This window comes from Grosmannia clavigera (assembly GCF_000143105.1).
Source record: "Grosmannia clavigera kw1407 unplaced genomic scaffold GCSC_132, whole genome shotgun sequence".
NCBI lineage: Eukaryota > Fungi > Ascomycota > Sordariomycetes > Ophiostomatales > Ophiostomataceae > Leptographium > Leptographium clavigerum.
In genome coordinates, this window is record NW_014040810.1 from 666,592 (window position 1) to 687,752 (window position 21,161).

The following is a 21,161-nucleotide window of genomic DNA, read 5'->3' on the forward strand; positions in this document are numbered from 1 at the left end:
GAAAAGATAAAGAAAAAGGTAAAGCTAGTAACTAAAAGCTTTTAGCAAAGGCAAGGCCTTAACTATAATAAAACCTTTGCATTAACTTTTTAATTAAACTCTTAGCGTATGCTTATAGCACTAGCTATCTAGTTTAACTAAACCTTATATTAATTTAATATAATCGCTACCTACTTATATAGACTGCTAGATAAAGATATCTTTATAGAATAAAAAAAGCTGTTTTAGTAGTACTTTAAACAAAAACTTAAAATAGCATACTAGCTTAACTAGGCGCTAAATTGCATTATTTAGCTATAATAAGCGTTATACAGCTTAAAGTAAGCTAGCTACGTCTAGCAAAAAAAGCTGCGTAAAACTATAGTATTAGCAAGGCTTAAGCCTTTTATAACAAACCTTACTACGTATTATAGCAAAAGCGTAACTATAGTAATGCACGTTAACAATGCTCTTTATAAAGAAGCTAAAACTAACGTCGCTTTATTTAAACTTAGTATGCGTTAATTACTAAAGACAAAAATAACACTAACGCCTAAATGGTTACTAGGCGTTAAGATTAAGATTACTACCACAAAGAGGGGTACTTAGATCAGCCTCTCCTAGTCGGCGTACATTCGCAACCTTTTTAAATACAAGGGCATAAACGAATCGCACCCTATTGCAACCCTGATTACCAGTCTAGTGACTCCTAACAAGCATAAGCCCTTGGCAGACAGCTTTCGATATTAGCACGTAAACGGCAAGCTAATCTACGCTAGTGTAATGACGAGACTAAACATCTCCTTCACTGTACACCAGCACTTAAAGGTGATAAAATCACCCAGGGAAACGCATGCTAAGTCAGCCAAGCAATCGCTTCGCTACCTGCGAGGCAAGGAGGACTACGCGATAGTCTACCGCCGTCAGAAGCCCCCTCCAAAGGGGCACATTTGCGTTAAAGAGTGGGTTAATGCGTCCTAGGCCGACGATCCAGTTAATCGTCACTCCACGTACGGCTTCGTCTTCAGGATTTCAGGAGGGCCGGTCTCTTAGAGAGCCAAGAAGCTCCCGACCGTCAGCACCTCCACCTGTGAAGCTGAATACGGCGCCGCCTACTACGCAACAACGCAGGCCCGCTAGATCAAGCAATTCATGCTCGAAATAGGCCTCCAAGCCGACATCCAGATGTTCGTGGACAACACCTCCGCGATCAGCATCACGAAGAAGCCTGAATTCAAAGAGCGTTCAAAGCACTTCGACGTTAAGTAGCACTACTTTCGTGAAAGCGTACTAGGCGGCTTGTTAACGGTACGGTACGTAAAGTCTGAGGATCAGATCGCTAATATCATAACGAAGGCGCTGCCTAAGGCAGCGTTCAAGAGGCTGTTGCCTCGCTTGATGGGCTGGCAGCCGTGAAAAGGGCTGCCGAGGATGATTTCAGTGCATCGCGGTGCGCCTACGTGGCGTATTCAGGGGGAGTGTCAAGCATTAGAATCCGCCACACTGTGGCCCTTCCGCCCCACTTGGCCGTACGGGCCTGTAATTGGTCAGAAGGCACAAAAGCGGGGCCTGACACTAGTATTAATACGGATCCCCAGAAGGGTCGCGATGTATCTATTTCTTCCTTAGTACACAACACTCTTTCGCCCACACTAGACCCTATTCAGCCTCCTGCTCCTTACAGTGCATCACGTTATATGACCGCTACGTATAGCCTCCTTTAACCTTGACAGCTTTTGATGGAAATGCGGATTAAGAGGGCTCATAACCTTATGGAAGAAAAGCATGGGATTTTCTGAAAGAAAGCTAAAGCTAGTGGATGCACTGCGGCAGTGAAAAGTCTGCACAGTGACCCATAAGGTCACGTGCAACAATAAGTAAATAATTGGGCAACGTCGTACGATAGCCACCATAAGTTGATAGACCATCCATCCTAGATGCATGGTATAAAGTCCTTCCCTCTGCTTTTTACCGTATCCTGCAGTGAGCGGCATCTTCGATCGGTATTATAAGTAGCGAAGTTTTAAATATTGTAAAAGTTAACATATTGAATTGTCTCTTCAGTTATGTAAGAAACTCAAAATACGTTATTCTCCGAAGATGTTGCGAAGAAGCAAGCAAACAGGCACTATGGCAAACGACAGTCACCCCTTACACTAGAAAGAAAACAGAATTTGTTTTCAATGCACATGTTATATATATAACTAATAATTCGCAAATTTATAACGTAAAAAATATTATTCTGTTAGCTATGGAACTGATGTTTATAGGTGCTCAGTAAGTACGCTGTTTTAGTACTTTAAAGCTACATGAAATTCCCTACTAAATAGCGCCCTGCGCCGCATAGCACATACACGGCATATGCCTTCATATCCCGCTTATTCTAGACACAGGTAGGATCGACAGCAAGAGATATGAGAGATTGCTATCGCACAACTACTTCGAAAAGGCGTCGCTGTAACGCCGTCAAGATCTATGACTCCGACAGTGGGAAAACTGTCATGAACAAGAATGTTGCGAGCGTTAAGATCCCGATTAGTCAGCTCAAATGGGCCGGCCTTCTTCTCTTTATTGACACGTGCCAGGTAGCTCGGGATGGCAGGAAGAGGAAACGATGGGTCTTTCATAAGTTCTGGCTTTTTAAGAGCCGAGCTTAAGAGGTGGCCGGTAAGGTCATAGTACTATTTGGTAGACGTATTCGGGTACCTTTTCCTGTCTGTGGCTCCGGCCCGCCGTAGAAATCGGCTGTGTTTCGTCGTAGTAGAGACTAAGGTGCCGAACGATTTTGTTCCACGACTTGGCAGATCGCATTCCGACGCGACACTTCCGTGAACGTACTCTGACATGTAGGGCATACCACCAGCGTTTTGTGGTGGCATTGTCGTAAGAACAGACGCCTAGAACGGGCATCGAGGTTTTCACCTTATGCATTTGGTGAATGAAGGTTATATTATGAGAGAAACAAGCTGATTATAGTTGCAGCCATCTACATATCGGGAACTTCCGTAAAATTCTCCATGCTATCCACTTCAATCTCTACGGATTCAGCTGCTTGACAAAAGCTCACAGCAGGCAAATATGCCGTCGTCTACAAGACGCAGTCCAACACACTGCACGCCATCCGCAAAATCGACTTGCCTGACAAAGATTGAATTGACCGATGGAGAGATTGTCGCTGAATCTACGGAGTACAGGCCACACAGTCTCTGCTTACAAGTTTTACGGATGGCTAGCTACTGAGCTGTCTCGGAGAAGAATGTAGTGGCTTGGGTATGCAAATCGTCGCTGGGCTCATACTCACCAGTGCCCAGCCATGCTTCGCTGCCAATAGTTGATGAAGGCTCCGCCGTAACAGTCTCACTGCCCGCAGACTTGTTGTGTTGGATGACGTAGTAGGAAAGTGGTAGAAACGAACAGGGTAGACTAATGGGCGATGCTTTCAGAGTGTCATATGATACAGGAAAACTTCGTACGGCTTCAAGATTCATTGCAGTATCATTATGTCGTCGAATAGCCCTAAAGCTCCATACGAAGCTCTTATTAGTAAGATACAAACGGCTCTTGCTAGCACACAAAAAAGCCCACAGTACTCCGTAGCTCGCCAGTTCTGCCAATCGGGAAAGTCACGTGGACGCCCACGGGATGCGGGGCAGTGGCTGGTGACCAGCCAAGCCCTCTGGTTACGAGCCAACGTAATCCAGATCTGTTAGGTAGACGGACAGACATCAAGGAGAGCAAGGCGAACCGGCCATTGAGCAACGAGCATCCTCACCCGCGACACAACTCCCCCGATTTGGCCGAGCGAGCGACGACAGGCGATTCCCGGCTAGGACCCTTGGACGCTGCCAGCTCGAAAGAGGGTGCCCCCTGAGCTTTATTATTCTCGCCTGTTTCCTACCTACCAACGAGATCATGGTACGTTGCTCCTGGGAGATGGATGACGAGACGGCCAAGCAGATGGTGGCTGGACACGCGTGCCTTCCTTCTGTTGCTATTGTTGTGCCTGCTGCCGCTGCTGACACTTCCGCCTCCCCCGCAGTCACAATCCCTGCGGCCGTACCTGCAGGCGGTGCGCAGCACCCTGACGGTGGCCATGTGCCTGGTCAACTTTGCGTCGCAGGTGGCGGAGCGGCACAACGTACCTGAGATAGAGGCGCGGTCGTCACCGGAGCTGCTGCTGGCGCCGCTGACGGTGGCACGCAACGAGCACGAGCGGGTGCTGATCGAGGCCAGCGTCAACAGCGTGCGGGTCAGCCTGAAGATCAAGCAGTCGGACGAGATCGAGCACATCCTGGTGCACAAGTTCACCCGCTTCCTGACGCAGCGTGCCGAGTCCTTCTTCATCCTGCGGCGCAAGCCCGTCGACGGCTACGACATCTCCTTCCTCGTCACCAATTTCCACACCGAGGAGCTGTTGAAGCACAAGCTGGTCGACTTTGTCATCGAGTTCATGGAGGAGGTCGACAAGGAAATCTCCGAGATGAAACTGTTTGTACGTCCTCTGCCCTCTCCCCCTCTTTCGGCATGTCCCGCCGTCCCCGACTGCTGGACCACGACTGACCGATAGCTTAACGCACGCGCCCGTTTCGTGGCCGAGTCCTTCCTCACGCCGGTACGTGCTCACCGCCAGCTCCGTCTGGACGCCCTATCCTTGACCCACATACTGACTTTACGGTTTCTAGTTCGACTGATTGCCGCGCCCTGTCATCCATCCATACATGGCCTCCGATACCCCTTGAGCAACCGACCGTTACGCATCTTCACGACCTGTTCCCTTTTACTCACTTTCTCCACCATCTGCTTTCTCCGACTCATCCTTCTCTCTGTCGACTTGGATGGCTGTCGGAGCAGCGGGTACATTTCGAGCAATACTGTCGTGGTTGATTGCGGGCAAGATTCAAAGTGTTGGGCAAAAGTGTACATGGAAGGGCCCAAGACAGCAGTGGCGAGGCACAAAGATCTCTTCCCCCCTCGGTGTTGTAAATAGACGAGCTGGTTGCAAAAATGTAGACAACGGAGAAAGAAGGTTATCGCGCATGTCCCTTAGCCCTGCTACGGAGTACGTCTACGGAATATCTGGCGCCGTTTATGCTATCCAGTAAGCATGTCATGGCTTGATTATTTTTGGCTATGTACTAAAACGCAGTATGATATTTTTTTGTCTTCTCGTTCCCGGTTTTCCTCGCTCTAAAAGGCTTTCCTCCTTCGCCGTTCATGACGTGGTCGGGCCTGCTTTCGCACGCCAAGTCTTGATCTTCGTCCCGCCTTGGAAAGACGACGTTGGGTGGTTGATTTTCTGTGTTTTTTTAAGAATTTTTGTAGTTTTTGTTTCTGAACAGTTCGTCCGGCTCTCCCGCTCGGGTGTATGCATGCAAAATCTTATCGCGTGGGGATTGACATGTGGGGGGAAGGGTGCAAAGTGTATGATGGGAGCAGAAAGACGGGGAAGGGGGGGTGTCAGTGAGTGTGTGTGCATGCAGCGCCAAGAGAGAAGCAGAGCAGTCTCTGAACCACGACTAAGGACCGTAGACGTTTCGTATGCCGCTACCCCCTCGTGCATCTGCGTGACATCTGGCATGCGGGTAACGACGACAGAGAAGTAGTAGGTGCAGTTATTTCTATTGGTATCAGTGTCCGGCAGGCGGTACCCCAAATGATTATGGAAAAAATGTGTCTCGATATCCAACCGAAGACGGATGGACAGAGTGGAGGAAGATTCAAGTGAACATCCCCATGGTCCAGACGTCAGCCGGGCACGGCGAACGCGCATCGCCGGCTTGTTCACGTCGTGATAGCTCGACGGATTAGCTGGGGGAGTTCATCGACTGTGACCCCTGTGTGCCGTTCTGAGCTGTGATCGCAGCCGCGGCCGCGGCTGCTACTTGCTTCATATGGGACTGAGCATTCACGACCTCCTGGTCGGCCTGCTGGAAGACAGTCTCGATCGTGTCTCGCTCGTCCTGCGACAGATGCGACAGCAGCGATTGGTAGTATTGCGGCTCGGCTTGTTGCAGACCTGCAATCGTCAGAACGTGGACAACAGGGCGAGAAGCAGAAACAAAAACGTACGGGTAATTGTGGTCTTGAACAACATATAGGGCTCAATCTTGTCAAGCGCAGACTCCAACAACAGGCTCTCTTCGCCAAGCTCGTCGGCCGGCTCTGTCTGCAGGCGCAGACGCTCGATCTTCTGAGCCTCCTCGCTGAGGAAGTCAATGTAGGCCGTGTTCTCGTCCTTGATGCTAGGGTCGGTCTCTTCCAAGGGGGCCTCCTCCTCGACCCAGCCTTCGTCTTGATCGTCCCACTCGTCGTCGCCTCCGGAGCCGAACTGGAAGTCGTCCTTCAGGGCATCCTCACGGTCTTTTGTGCGGTCAGTATCACGTATTGTGCATGTGCACGCTGTAGGGGCAAGTCTGGGATACACTCTTACTTTGTATCGCCGCCGGAAGGGTGCGGAAGAGGGTGGTGATACCCTGGGATGCACGTCAGCCAAGAACAAACAGACACGACGGACGGCCTCTTCGGCTTACCTTGAGCAGACGCGGCCAGCCGACCGAGACGCTGGGGGGGATATTGCTGGGCGGCAGGCACAGCAGCGTGATGATGGCCGAGATGCACAGCTTCTTGTCGTGGACGCGCGTGAAAATGTCCATGTTGCCGAACCACATGGTAAAGAAGCGGTTCGTCCAGCCGGTGGCCTCGAGCTCGGCCAGCGTCAGCTGCGGGTTGTAGAAGATGGCGCTGATGATCATCTCCATCAGGTGGACGCGATAGCTGCGCGGCTGGACCTGGTGCACGGCCGAGGCGGCACCGGTCGAGAGGAACTCGCTGCTGGGCGTGACGGTGCCGTCGGCGTTGATCACCCCGCTCGACAGCGCGGCCAGGGCAAGCCGGATGAAGCGCGAGACGATGTCGTCGATGGCGCCCGGCAGGCTGACCATCATAGCCTCAGCCAGACGGCACGAGCACACCCGGTCGGCGCCCCCAACCTTCGGGTCGGCAAAAAGGCCGTTGACCATGGAGTAGAGCGCGTCGACGCGGGCCCGGTTCTGGCGCAGGTGCTCGGCGCCAAACTGCACAAAGTTGTCGAGGGCCGGCAGCATGTCCTCGAGATACAGCTCGGCACCGGCCTTGAAGGTGGCGTGGAAGAGGTCAAAGGCCTCCCACATGACCGGTGAGATCTGCTTGGCCGAGAAGGTGCAGCTGTCGACAATCTCAAAGACCTCATTGAACAGGTCGTACAGCCGGTTCTCCAGCGTGACCCGAATGATCGGCATGATCACGCTCTCAATGTGGTGCAGCACGTCCGGCATGTTCTCCAGCGTGACGATCAGCGTGCCGATCGTCTGCAGCACGCCCAGCGCCGTGATGCTCTTGTCGTCCACCACGTCGTTGGCCTCGGCGTCGTCGTCCAGTCGGCTGGCCCGGTCCAGCAGCTCGCGGATGATGCGCAAGTACGTGTCGCGCAGTTGCTCGCTCAGCGCCACCGCAAACGGCGTCAGCTCCTTGGAGAACACCTCGACAAAGTCTTCCATCACGTTCGCCAGCGCGTCCACGTCCGCCTCGTTGGCCAGCTTGAGCAACTGGCTCATGATGCTGGGGATGTTGGCCCGCATGTGCTCCCGGATGGCGTCGTGTCGGATCAGCGGCTGCAGCGCCAGGGCTGCTGTTATCCGTACCGGCAGTTCCGTGTCGTTCATGCAGTCAATGATGCTCTGGTACACCGTAAACAGGTTCGCCGGCTCGCGCCAGTCCAGCGATTCGAACTTCTCGATCGTGTCGCAGGCCCGCGCCCGCAGAATGCCCTTGTCGCTCGAAAAGTCCGGCAGGACGTAGCGAACCAGGAACATCTCCACCTGCTCTGCAATCGGGCTCTTCTTGCCCAGCAGGATCGGCGCCAGCGTGCCGATGAGACGCAGGGCGCCGTCCTTGGCGATATAGTCCCGCTCGGCCGGCGGCGTCTGCTCGTACGCAGTCACGATATTGTTGACGAACTGGAGGATCTCGTACACCTGTCGGCGCCGAGCCTTAGTCAGGCAGACGAGGAAGTTGGTGGCGGCAACATCCGGTGATGAGATCTCCTCATAAAAGTTCAGCTTGCGGTGCAGGTACTCGTCCGGCTCGTCGCTGAAGCTCGTTACGTCCTCCTGCGACAGGCAGAGCAGGGGGAACAGCAGGTGCGTGAGCAGGTTCGGCAGGTGTGGCTGCAGGTGTGGCCACATCTCCTTGGGCCGAATGCACTCCTCGAGGAAGACGACGGTGTAGGACAGACATGTGCGGCTGAGCCAGATCTGCTTCGCCACCCAACGCTCGATCTGCTGCAGGTAGACCTTGAGGATCTCGGGTGCAATCGTTGCCGTGAAGTTGTTGGCAAACGCAATCTGGTCGCGATTGTCCGTCGTGACAGTGTATGTGTTGCCGTGACTGCAGATGGGTCAGTACGAGGTACGAGGAACGAGAAAGAGAAAAGAAAGCTCCAGAACTCACCGCATGAACAACCGGTTGAGATTGAAGTACGCCCATTTCTTCGCCTTCCACCAGTGGTGCTTCTCGCGATCGGCCGTGTCCTCGGCCATAGAGCAGGCCGGCGGTTCCTTCGAAACGGTGCGCAGGAAGACGGTGCACCACTCGATGTTGTCTGCTCTCAGACGCGCCGGCAGGTCCAGCCAGGCAGCCTGCTTGTAGATTTTCAAGGCCAGGTGCAGCATCTCGCCAGCGTCTTCACTGTCGAGGTCCAGCAGCTGCTGACAGAGGAGCAGAAGATGGGGGAAGGATGCCTCGACAATATTGTTAAGCTCGTCACGGCTGACGCCGGAAGATGCCTTGAAGCGGTATGTGCGACAGACGGCGAGCAGACACTGGATGCCGGACACGACGCCTTGGATGTCATTCGTGCTAAGCAGCCGCATGGTGTATTCCATGTAGGTCGGCCATTGTGCCGGGTAGTCCCAATGCAGGATGCGTTGTAGCAGGGGCACCAGTTGCTGTCGGACAAGGCCTGGTGATGCGCCCAGAATGGGTAGCAGCCGGTCTCGCACCTGAGCCTTTTCCTCGTCGGTAAGTAGCCGCTCGTCGGGGTAGACATCCACAAACGTCCATGCCCGGTTCACTCGGTTCTTTACGTAGATGGCGGCTGTAGAGACGAGGAATTGCATTAGTAAACAGAGTTGTAGGACGAAGAAAGAGATAAAGAGGATAGCAGAGGAAGACGAAAAGAAAGAGGGCAACCGAGGACTTGGAGGACAAAGAGAGGCAAAGTGGGCGTACCAGAAAGCTTGATATTTTGGCTGTGCTCGGTCTCGAGAATGGTGAGGAGGACATCGGTAAATCCATTGAGGGTCTCGGCCTAGATGAGGAGGCACGGTCAGCGGCCTGCAGACAGCACAAGAGGAGCAGAGAGGCAGAGGAATAGTGAGGCACGCACGCTTTTCAGTTGGGCCTCGGCCGTCTGCCGGACAGCGCCATCCGGATCAAGAGTTGCAACGATGCAACTCTTGATGTTATTAAAGTCGAGGGCCATGTCGATGCATGTGTCGCGCGGACGACGAAACAGCTGAAGCAGAGCTCGGCGACTTCAGTTTGGATGGCGGGGAGTTTCGTGACGCCGTCCCGGAATTCCAAAGACGCAGTGTTGTGTCCGCGAAGCGGCGAATGAAAAACGCACGAGGGCTTCGGAAATGTACAGATGCACCACTCAGGTAGATGATATGGGCGGCAGACGTGAGCCCGGGCAATGGCACGGCACTCGTCGGGACGTTTGCTTAGATTGTATGGTGTTCCTATATCCAGTTTCGGTGTCCCTCAACCCTCACTCAACCTTGTCAGGCTTGGTTATTATTTACCCCCCCTTTTCGGTATTTTGTATCTTGGGTGGCGTTTCCTACCGATTCGCTGCACCTTTTGGCGCTCGTTGACGACTGTGCGTCCTCGTTTCCGCTTGCCCACGTGGTCGTGCCGGTCGTGGGTTGGGGGGTGTTGTGCGGTGAGTGCTGGACGCTGGACGCTTGTTTTGGCTCGACGCTCGAGATGGCTTGTATTTTTTTCTTTTTCTTTTCTTTTCTTGGCTGGCCCGCTTGTGTTTCTCGATTTCAGAGCATGGCCTGCTTTCCGTGCCTGGAAAAAATTACTGTAAGAAAAAATACAGAAAAATAAACAGTGGCGCTAACTCGGTCGCGGCCTGCTATGACCGTACTAAATGGCGGGGCAGCAAAAAGCAGCAACCACGATTCCGTCTTGATACTTCGTTGTGAGCAGCGTGATAGAGTGAGTACGCGCGGCGGTGTGATGTGGCTCTACTCTGTGTCACTTTTGTGGGACGGTGCAGGTCGAGGACAGTCGGCAGGACAAAGGTGAGAATGGCATTTCTGTGTAAACAGTGATTGCCAATCTTTGGCTTTCTGCATTCTTCATCTTCCCCTCGGGGATTTATCCACGTGATGCTGGGAGTATCTGTGGCGAAGTGTGGCTGGTTGAGCTTCAGCCCCACTAGGTAAGCGGTGTATACTGGCAGATTACTACACGCTAAAGGGCTTGTCCTCGACTCGCTGGATTATGCCAGTTCTCCCCTAAAAGCCAGCATAATCTTTTGCAGCGAACGGCCTGCTATAGAACAACAGCCGAGAATATGGAGGAGGGCACAGAAGTAGGAGACGAGAAAGAAAAAAATCGAGTACGACAGTAGAGTCACCTGATAGCCGATTCTGATTGCCCAAAAAACGGCAGCTCAAGAAGATAGAAAGCAGGGCCCAGGAAGCAGAGAAGCAAAGGGACGACTTGCGTTTGATTTCCGCCATTTACACTGAATGGCCGAGATGAACCGTCTGGCAGATTGACCAGCGGAATGGCTAAAGTCCTGTAAACGCTAAAGTCTTGGGGATAAGTCCCAAGCGGGCGAAGTTTCGATCGCTATGGTTCTTTGTCAGGCTTTCCATCTCAGTGCATGAAACCTTGTCAAGGTCGTCGCGTTCAATGCCTGGGACGGCCCTAAACATGGTTATAGACCCATTAGGCCGTTCTTCCAGCCATTCTGCCTTGGGCGAGGCCGGCCGACGACTGGTTTACGACGGTCATTCGTTAATGGAATGCAGTCCGTATTGAGCCGCAAGCATATGCGATCGTCAGGGACCATTTGCGTGTATATTGTTATGGACTTTTGATGGGGCAGAGTGATCTACCTTTCCCGACTATTTTGGCGTTACCTTGGCGCAGTGGCTGCAGGCTTTCCTTTACAACGTACGAGAGAGACGAGAGAGCAGTGATGGATGATACCGATTCTTCCATTTCAGTTCATATTCCAAGTGTTTGGGATATGCCGCTCCTGACACGCAGCTCCTTCCTGCATATACTATTTTTCCGGTATACGGTGCTCCTGCCGTTTGTTACTGTTTGGTCGCCACGTTTGCTTCATCTCCTGATCAGCTAATAAAGTTGAAGGGACGCCGTCCACGCAACCAAAGCGGCACAACCAAGGATGTGTCCTCCAAGGACAAGCCAACGTTGCCAGACAGCTTTACCGCCGTTGTCTTCCGCAACTAGTTCTGCAAGATTGAAGAGCCCACAGGGGCCAGCTGCCCCAATGTGGCCGGCCAGTACGCCGTCAATACGGGTGCCAACAGTGGCTTGGGCTTTGAGGCCGCGCGGCAGTTGCTCTCACATTGGCTGTCCCACTTCATCATGACCGTGTGCCCGCCTGACGACAGCAGCCGTGTCGCGGCCAAGCGCCTGCAAGGCGATTACCCAAATGCCGTCATAGAACCCCGAGGCCTCGCCATGAAATTCACTGACTCCATCCGTGCGTTTGCACTTCGCTGCCAAGACGAGATCCACGGTTGAATTGACCTTGTCAGCCGTATAACCTGTTTCTACCGCTGCGACGACGGGCCACGAGTCGATCATACAATTAACCACAATCTCACGGGCCTGCTGATCGTCCTCTTGCTTCTGGTTGTTGAAAGAAGAAGACCCTGCAGCAGACTTCAACATCTGCATCTGCATCCGCTCTTTCAAAATTTCCCACCGGCTGACCGTCGTCAGTTCCGTCATGGGCCATCTGTGCAAACTGCCCAACCGCAGCCAATGGCGCCTGTTGGCCTCCTTTGATAACCCCGTTTTGGCTCCGTTTGACCCGACTGGGCGCTATAGTGTTTCAAAGCTCTGGTCTCGGATGTTTTTTGTCCGCCTGGCCGACCATGTCTCTCCTGTTGGCGGCACGCCCATGATTAACAAAGTTGATCATGGTCTCACAAAAGGTACTGGCTTGTTTCGGGACATACCTGGTATCGCCGCTGTCGTGACCGCGGCTTTCTCGTCTGCTGTCGGGTGCCCCGTCGACGGCGGAACAGCGATCTACGTGGATGCTGTGCTGGGACATGGTTCAGAGATTACAGCCGCGGGACTCTGTTCCATGAGTTGGCCCCATAACTTCCTTCACGTTATTCTTCTCCTTCCGACCCGCTAAACAGATACTGACTCATAGAGACTGGCCGGCACTACAAAGACAAGCACTTGACTGAAATTGTCTGGGGGGAGAGACGCTGCAGGACGCTGGATTCTCCGGGTCCCATGATATTCTTCAATCAATGATGTGTTAGGTAAAGTAATTTGGTTCACTTCTCCGCAAATGCTATCTCGATAATATTTGCAAACCCAGAAGCGTATAAAACTGTTCATGTAACGTTATACTTTCTATCTCTTCTTTCTGTAATTTTCTTGTTCAGAACTATTATCTTGTCTGTTGTTTCAGCAGTCCTTTCATAAAAACGGGAAGTTAGGACCATTTCAGCCTACTGTGTATCAATGAGTCTGCAAACAAGCGATTGCCTCTTGCCTGTACGAGGTACAAGGCCAGATGTTTACCGAAAATGTGGATTATCTCCTTGCTTCTCATGAACCACGCAACGGAGATCTTAAGCCCTCTATTGAAGCAGCGACGCCTGGCTAGACACTTAATTGCCATGCGTGCATGAATAAGTTTTTTCCTTTGATCTAACTTTTGCTTATTAGTACGAGTATCTTTCAATTAATCGTATCATTTTCATGGTATTTTTTTTGCTTGCATTGAGGAACATCACACGTCCAGGGCGTTTTTTTCTACAAGTGACAATATGGTGAGCTGCAAAGGACTCTAATTTGAGAAGACAAATGAAATACTAATTGAGTTTCTGGGCAAGAGACACAACCCTGAACCATCTCGCAGCCAAGCCGAAAAAATCGACACCAGACTGCGACTCCGGATAGGAGTGATTAGGTACAGGGCCATTACGACTATATACGACGAAGATAGCGGCAATGGTGAATCGAAACTGTGGACTAAAACGCAGCGCCTACTATAGCCGCAAGTTTCTTAGAGAGGAGAACATTAGGAACACAGCGCCAGCTCAAACGAAGACGGTGTCTACAACGGGAATGGCATCAATGAAAAATGTGAGACAGCGACGAAGAGTAAGATACTGACGACGGGGCCGACCCCGAAAATCCAGTATCCAGGTCCCGGATAGACGCTCACTTTTGGCAATAATTTGGTGTCTTTTCCGGACACAATCTCAAATCGGGTGTATCTAGAAGGTTGATCGCAGTTGACATTGGAATCGAACTTGGTGATAAAGTGCACAGTCGCAAAACGCTGGGGAAATAGAAGAGTACGGATCGATAGGCGAAGCAATGTAAGCTCCCCCGTCACTCAGCTTCTAGCTACCTCCTGCATCTGCTGCACCCAACATGGGCGATCTACTCCGGAGAACAGACGCCCCGTCCCCCCTCACCAAAAAAAGAGGGGCAAAAAAACGATAGCAGCAGGGTTCGAACCTGCGCGGGCGAACCCATAGGATATGGATCTTCAAGTCCTACCCATTAACCACTCTGGCATGCTACCTTCCAGGGAAATTTTGCTAGTTGGACCTATTATAAGGAGTATTGTAGGCTGCCTAGGGAATATTGGGCTCTGGAATGTCGCCGTCATACTATGCTCTGCAAAACCCGAGGCCCACGACTTTAGCTCCGATCATCCAATCGCTAAAAAAGGCTCAGAGATGCCAAAAATTGCATGTACTCCGTAGGTGAAAGGAACCCAACTGACTCCCCGCATATTTCTCGAACCACGTTGTCGCGGTCTGACGTCGTCGAGATTCTGGTAGGGGTCTCAACGCCGTAGTTTTTCAACACCGTCTGTCCGGTCGCTGTAATACTGTGCCAAGGCCGACATTACGTCACCCACGCGCCTTCCACATTACGCGCAATTGCAGTTGTGGATGTGCCCTGTAGGAATTCTGGCTCCTTAGCGCCGAGATGTCCGAGCTCCATAAACAAGTATAAAGACGGCTGCCAGTGCCTCTTGGTCCTGCCTCAGCATACAAGTGCATCTGCCAGTGAATATACGCTCTTTCATCCAGTTCTTCCTTCTTTTGCAAAGCTCGCCTCACGGACAAGCAGCTCCTGGGAGTGCTACGCCCTTCACCGCCCTTTAAAAATGGCCCCGGCCTGGCTGACGCGCCTGGCTACGGAGAGCGGCTTGACCTCGGTGGTGCACTGCAGCAGCGATGTGTGGCTGCTCATCGTGCTGCGTTTCGTGCGGCTGTTTGCGTACGGCGCCTCCTTCCTGGTGCTAGTGCCGCTGCTGGCTGGCCTCGGCATCGCGGACGCGCGCATCGGCCTCTTCATGACGCTGACGCTGCTGGGCGACACGGCCATCAGCGTGCTGTTGGCAGCGGTGACGGACCGCGTCGGCCGGCGACGCATCCTGGCCGTCGGGGCTATGCTGATGGCTGCCAGTGGCGCCGTCTTTGCGATCAGCAGCTCGTTCTGGGTGCTATTGCTGGCAAGCATCGTCGGCGTCATCAGCCCGAGCGGCAACGAGATTGGGCCCTTCCGCGCCATCGAGGAGTCCGTGCTGGCCCACCTGACCGAGCCAGCCCTTCGCAGCGATGTCTTCGCCTGGTACACGCTGTCTGGTACTGCTGGCGCCGCCCTCGGTTCGCTGACTGGCGGCTGCCTCGTGCAACTGCTGGAGGATCGCGGCGACGGTAGCAGCAGCAGTTCTCAGCTCGCTTACCGCGCTGTGTTTTTTGTGTATGCTGCTGTCGGTGTCTTGAAACTGTTGCTGACGCTGGGCCTGTCGCCGGCCGTGGAGCTGGAGGAGCAAGAGGAAGAGGCGGTAGTTTCCCCTTCCGCCAATAACGCTGTCCAAAGCCAGGGTGTGGATTCTCTCTCGGAACCTGGAGAGCGCACTAGCCTTCTGCCAAAAGTTGACAACGAAGAGGCCGATTCTCGTGCAGGAGGGGGCGATTTTGCTGCTGTATCTGCCTCTTCTGCTTCTTCAGCTTCGTCTTCTCCTGCTCTTGCAGCCTCCTCCCCCCCGAAGCCATCCATTCTCAAGAGACTCCGCTTGCTCTTCCCTGTCATCTCAGCTGAGTCTCGCCGTATCCTCAGTCGCCTCATCCTTCTTTTCGCCCTCGACTCCTTCGGGTCCGGTATGGCCTCGGCTTCTTGGATCACCTATTTCTTCATTACAGTGCACTCGCTGGCTCCGGCTGTGTTGGGCACGCTCTTCCTCGTTACCAGCATTCTCGCCGCCGTCTCGAACCTCCTCGCTCTTCCGCTGGCCCGTCGTCTGGGCCCTCTGCGCACAATGGTCTTCACTCACCTTCCGTCCACCATCCTGCTCGCCATGGTGCCACTCCCGTCACCATCCCAGCGAGGCGGCACCACTCTGGCAATGGCATTTCTCGCGTTGCGCTCCTGCACTCAAAGCATGGACCAAGCCCCGCGCCAAGCCTTTCTCGCCGCTGCAGTGCTGCCAGCCGAGCGCACTGCCGTTATGGGTGCTGTAAACATGGTCAAGACACTGATGCAGGCTGCTGGCGTCGGTGTTTCTGGCGTCTTGGCCGGTAAGCACCATTGGATCCTCCTGCTGAGCGGCGCCGGCGCGCTGAAGGCCACCTACGATCTGCTGCTGCTGTGGAGCTTTACCCACTTGCAAAGTCGTGGCGATCGACCCGCGGGTGGACGCTAGAGAGGAGTTCCGTCTGTCTTTTACGAGTTGTTATGGATTGTGGTTTATGAAAAGTCGAAATAGAATACATATTTCATCACAACTTCGGTAGTGACGTTTATACAATAATATATCTCAGTGATGGGAGACAGTTAGAAGACCTAACTTTGAACCCATTTAAAGTAACGGTAAGCCGATGACGCAGTCTAGTACACCCGGACCAGTTTAGACGGGATGCCCCCTATACCTCCATATTGCCTCCAGCTCCGAAAATAAAATGCTGGCACTGCTACTCCGTACTGCTGTATCAACTCCATGATAACCGCGATCGTAGGAAGCAACGGTCAATCGGGAGCAAAAGCAAAAAGAAAACGACAAGAGAGAGATTCGAACTCTCGCTCCCGAAGGAACTGGCTTAGCAGGCCAGCGCGTTAACCACTCCGCCATCTTGCCTCTGCTGACTCATGAACTTGAAATATTGAGGCATTATGCTCACTAATCTTTATTGTCGTCAAATGCCCATCACCGCACGAGTAGTTTGCATGCACGACTTCTTTGACTTTGCAGAGTGACTTTTCAAATCAATGTTGTCTCTTCATAGCCCTTCCGACAAGCCTATATCTGGACAATACCGGATAAGCTTCTATTTATCATACTCAAGTCTAGGTTGGGTTTATATGTAACTTGTATATAGATTCCTCTTCCCATCTTATCCTATTAATCTACTTCAGCAAAAGGATTATAACAGAATATCCGTCAAAGTAAAGTCTTCATTTCCGATGCACGCGGAATTCTGTTGCAATATTATCTTAGCTAGGTTCTTATTATATTGTTGTCGAGTAGCCTAAAACGACTGCAGTGCCAGTCATGGAAAAGAGTCCCCGATCCGTCACGAACAGACCGTTAGCCTCTATTCATCGTGTTAACACCTGTGCCCGATGCTCGCCTTATTCGGCCACTGCGGAGTACGGAGAACGGCAACTGGATCTACCCTGGCCCTACCCGTTTTGCCCGTTCACGGGCCGAAGAACCTGATTTTCGTCGCCGACGCTTACATCGTACACGTGACTTTCCGTGCAGCTCACTACGTCACTGCGACACGCCTTGGACAGAGAACCCGGAGTGACTACAGAACTTGATTCAGAGACACGGGGACTGAATGTCTCTGAATAGCCTATATAACTCATAGAAACGTTTCCACTAAAGTAGTATACAAGAAGTCACATTCGTATCAGAATATATTCCGCTCGCATGTGCTCAGAACTGACCAGGGCCCTTGCCGAAATGGCCGCCTTTCGCAACCTTCAACCACGGCACTGAATTTGCGTCATCTGTGTTGGAACCCACCGTGTTTCCCCACCAATTGAACGTGGTGCGGTGGTAGTCTAGTGCAAAGTAGATAATTATCGTTGCGATGGCCGTACCTGTGTCCATTGCGGCTTGAAGAAGATCTACCGGGGATGGCTTAGCATTCATCACGACAAAGACAGAAGTAGAATAAAAAATAACAGTTTCTTACAGTTATAGCGCTGCCACCAGTTGAAGGCCCGCTTTCGGATGAGGTAGTTGAAAATGAAGCCGAAGATGAACCACAGCGAGTATTGTGCTGTCATTCAGTGTCACTACGAGCACAACAGCAGTTTATCTCAGAAAGGGGGTTACTCACTCGTATTCGCAGGCGGAATATTTCCCGCCGCATTGAAGAAAATGGGCACGTTGATGTATCTGATCCAGCTGTGTGGATGGCGCTTGTACGCAATGTACACGATCACGGTAACAGCTGGCTGTAGAGAGAAGCACTCTGTTAGCCTCAAATTTTCTGCTAGTTCTTATTTCGAACTTACACCAATGATAAAGAAGTACATGATGGACGAATACACCTGCCCATGTTGGAACATGCGTTGTGGACCAATGCTGCCCCAGATCATAGATGCACTGTACACAACTTTGGCACCGGCACAGGTGAACCGGTCTGTGTTCTTTGGAGAGCAAAGATTAGGGATGTGGCCGATCATCCAGCGCAGAACTATAAATTTCTGTTAAACGATGGTTTGTAAATTTGACATCATGGATGCAGAAAGAAACCTACCACCTGTCTGTGCCATCGTAGCTAAGATAGTGGCGTAGATCTGGCCGAAGAAAAGAGGTCGAGGAGGGATTTTCTAAGTGCCGTCAGCACAAAAAGGAATTTTCTGAGGCATCACAGGTAGGAGACATACCATGTATTGTCCAAGCTTGAGATCCTGGGCAAAATCCATGCCGTGTTTGACCGAGTTGTACCCAAAGCACTTGACCATCATATTGGCAATCGGCTTTCCTGGCCACGCATATCCAGCGACAAGCTCGGTGATGATGTTTAGGAAGCTGTGATTGTTGTGAGTAGCGGTTACCTGTGATTGCTTTGGGGGAAATGCTTACATCCGTTGGTTCGTTGTCCCCTCCAAAATTCCTTCTGGCACGATAAGGAAGAAACCAAAGCCTCCACAAACGACAATGAAGCCCCATACCGGAAGGCCCGTGTCCCAGTAACGAATAGTCATGATGCCGAGCCCGAAAACAACGATCGTGAGAACGCCATACCACCAGTCCGGAACCTCCTTGTAAGCGTACATAAGGCGTCTGTGAACATCTTCTCCGCCACTCTTGGCGTTCTTCCATTTCTCCCAGATTTCCGAGCCATTGTAGAGGTACGTATGGACGACAATGGCCGTCACGGCGGCAAATGAAAGTGCGTATGAGAGCGAATAGGACATGGTGATGTACATGGGCGAGTACGCTTCGTATTTGGTAACGTTCAATGTAAGGTCGGAATTAATAACACGCGTAATATTGTATGCTTTTCCCGTGTTATCAAAAGTCGAAGAGGAGAGTAGCGGCAGACTAGATGGCAGGATACGTCAGTGGCGAACTCGTGTATATAGAACGATGCGAGATATCTTACTATGCGCTGTTCCACACGTTTGTGTAGTAAAGAATAGGTGACAAGAAAAGATAAAAAAGTACGACAACAGCAAATGCATTGCACGTGATGTAAAAGGGTGTTTGAAGCGGCTGTCCCGCGTACGTGATTTGGGTCCAGTCTATACTCAAGGGCAAGAGGCCAAGACCAGAATTCATCTAGTTTTGTCAGCTAATCCTCCTGTTGCAATGCGTTTCCATTTAGACGTGGAGATCTTACCCCAAATATGGTATTGACTTTCTGGTTGTGCGGCGCAATCCAGGTGATAAAGTCAAAGGCGCTTGTGCTTGTCCATATATAATCTGGAATCCAGTACAGAACGAAGCTGAAAGCGGAGAAGTAGCTGAAAAACCGGTACCGCCCTACGGTCCATCCATTGACAGCCGACCTGTCCTGCGGCTCGTGCAGAGCGCGAAAGAGAACGGCTGATGGTAGGGACGCCGGCCAGATAAGGGCAGCCGGATAAACGAGCCAGCGGCGTGCAAGTCCTGCAAGTCCGAACCTATTTTGACAGTCAGCGGTGAGCTGGGATAGAAACGTGACGTACGCCGTGGAGAAGACAAGAAAGAAAAAGGAAAGAGCATACCCAAGTGACTGAGAAGTGAGAAGATACAAGAAGGAAAAGCCAGCCCCGTAGTCTAAGCCCCAATACTCATCGCTGATGATAGCCACGAGTGAGCCCGAGGCGTAGGCCGTCGAAACGCTAATGTTACAACACTTCTAAGTTAGCTCGTTGTCCACTTCCCTGACAGGAGGACGGGACATCTCCACGGACAATAGCAATCAGAGCGTGCTCTTTGATCGAAAAGCGCCCGGGGTTGACGTCAAAGGAATATTTGCCGAGAGGCACACGCCAGCGCGGCATGCGTTCCCACAAACGGCCCATGGGGAAGACTAGAATCTGGGCGACAACATAGCTGATCGCGAGAGACGGCTGTACAATATTATCAGCGTCGTCACGGCAGAAAAAAATAGAGACGAATAAGATACAAGGACATTCTTCGTACATAGCGCATGCTGAAGAACTGGTTGACACCGGCCAAGATAAGCACCCAAAATGTGGTCAGAACCCAAGCTCGAAAAGCTTGCGGGCAGCACGGTCAGTACCCCAAGCTGTCTGGTACAATGAGATCAAGAAAACAGAGCTCACTATTGCAGGGAATTGTTGGGTCGTCTGTATTCGGCACACATGCCGCGACCTCGGGGACTGCAAGAGGACAAGATACAACGAGTCAGCAGTGATGCGCAATAGAGCTAACCGGCTGCGTCTTTCTTTCTTCACCTACACGGGGACTGGTCGCCGTCGACATTGGCCTTGAACGCTTCCGTCGGGATCAGCTCCTCCTTGTCGGCCAGCTCCTGCAAGATCCGGCGCTGTTCCGGATTGGTCACGTGCACCTCTTCTTCGTCGTCGTCAAAGGCCCGTATCTTCTCCGACCCGTCCGAGGGCGTCGACGCGGACGTGGTCTTCTCGTGCAGGGCTTTGCCATCTATGGCGTCCAGCGCAATGGGCTCGACACTCGATAGGATGGCCATGTTTCCCAAGCTATTCTGGTGGTTGCAAAGCCGCAATGATCATTGGCAGGACGGCAAATGGACAAGATACGAGGCCTGCTTTTGAAAGCCGCTGAACATCGCTATTGCGACATTGATAGATATGATGACGAACAGTCGGTTGACGTAATATAATCCCTATCTAGGAAGGAGATGGGAACGTGGGGGGGGACAACGAGAAAAGCATTTTCTTGCCAATCACAGCACCTCTCCCGATGACTGTCCTGACGATTGCAACGTAACCCGGACCCGCTGCGCAGTTGCTACCGGGACCGGCCGTTCAATCGTACGGTTCCCATGATAACAAGACAAAGCTTGGCGAGTACGCCGCACTCTCAAAAGGATTTCCTAGTTATCTTGCAAATTGGTCGAGGCATGCGAGACAGAGATTGTACGACATTTTCGAAAGTTGATTAAGTCAGATGTGCTCACAGACGAGTCGTCAGTGCGCTAGCCTGGTTTGGATGGGGCTGTGATAATAGGTACGGATTACAGAGTACAATAGCTTCTTTGCGATACTATTGTGGATTTCCCCGAGGTCACCTGACTTGACCTCGGCCGCCGAAATTACTAGATAAGACGAAGCCCTGATCTGCGCGCATACTGCGCACGGTCTGGTCTTCAATCAGTCAACCACCGAACGAAATATCATCACTAGATTTTCTGAAGGCCTTAGAGCTTACT

At 52.0% G+C, this 21,161-nt stretch overlaps 5 protein-coding genes across 5 annotated transcripts; 2 read left to right on the top strand and 3 right to left on the bottom strand.

Moving 5' to 3' along the window:
* Positions 1-3,891: 3,891 nt before the first annotated feature.
* Positions 3,892-4,670, top strand: CMQ_5220 (arp2/3 complex subunit protein; the record flags this gene model as incomplete). Its single annotated transcript, XM_014318965.1, has 4 exons — positions 3,892-3,894; positions 4,019-4,471; positions 4,547-4,591; positions 4,662-4,670. The coding sequence occupies 4 exons, from the start codon at positions 3,892-3,894 to the stop codon at positions 4,668-4,670; spliced, it is 510 nt and encodes a 169-aa protein (XP_014174440.1).
* Positions 4,671-5,783: 1,113 nt separating this feature from the next.
* On the bottom strand, positions 5,784-9,499 carry CMQ_5200 (nonsense-mediated mRNA decay protein; the record flags this gene model as incomplete). The annotated part of the gene is made up of 7 exons (XM_014318945.1): positions 5,784-5,995; positions 6,049-6,339; positions 6,410-6,452; positions 6,510-8,403; positions 8,467-9,112; positions 9,247-9,325; positions 9,404-9,499. 7 exons carry the CDS (start codon positions 9,497-9,499, stop codon positions 5,784-5,786), a joined length of 3,261 nt encoding a protein of 1,086 aa, XP_014174420.1.
* Positions 9,500-11,628: 2,129 nt separating this feature from the next.
* CMQ_5140 (uncharacterized protein) lies at positions 11,629-12,349 on the bottom strand (the record flags this gene model as incomplete). The annotated part of the gene is made up of 2 exons (XM_014318885.1): positions 11,629-12,028; positions 12,252-12,349. The coding sequence occupies 2 exons, from the start codon at positions 12,347-12,349 to the stop codon at positions 11,629-11,631; spliced, it is 498 nt and encodes a 165-aa protein (XP_014174360.1).
* Positions 12,350-14,443: 2,094 nt separating this feature from the next.
* CMQ_5312 (major facilitator superfamily transporter) lies at positions 14,444-15,985 on the top strand (the record flags this gene model as incomplete). Its single annotated transcript, XM_014319057.1, has 1 exon — positions 14,444-15,985. The coding sequence occupies one exon, from the start codon at positions 14,444-14,446 to the stop codon at positions 15,983-15,985; it is 1,542 nt and encodes a 513-aa protein (XP_014174532.1).
* A 1,236-nt stretch (positions 15,986-17,221) lies between these two features.
* Positions 17,222-20,459, bottom strand: CMQ_5353 (oligopeptide transporter; the record flags this gene model as incomplete). Its single annotated transcript, XM_014319098.1, has 14 exons — positions 17,222-17,415; positions 17,484-17,570; positions 17,631-17,748; positions 17,809-17,990; positions 18,054-18,126; positions 18,184-18,328; positions 18,383-18,844; positions 18,990-19,081; positions 19,143-19,425; positions 19,510-19,626; positions 19,682-19,857; positions 19,931-20,007; positions 20,074-20,130; positions 20,210-20,459. 14 exons carry the CDS (start codon positions 20,457-20,459, stop codon positions 17,222-17,224), a joined length of 2,313 nt encoding a protein of 770 aa, XP_014174573.1.
* Between the last annotated feature and the right edge of the window lie 702 nt (positions 20,460-21,161).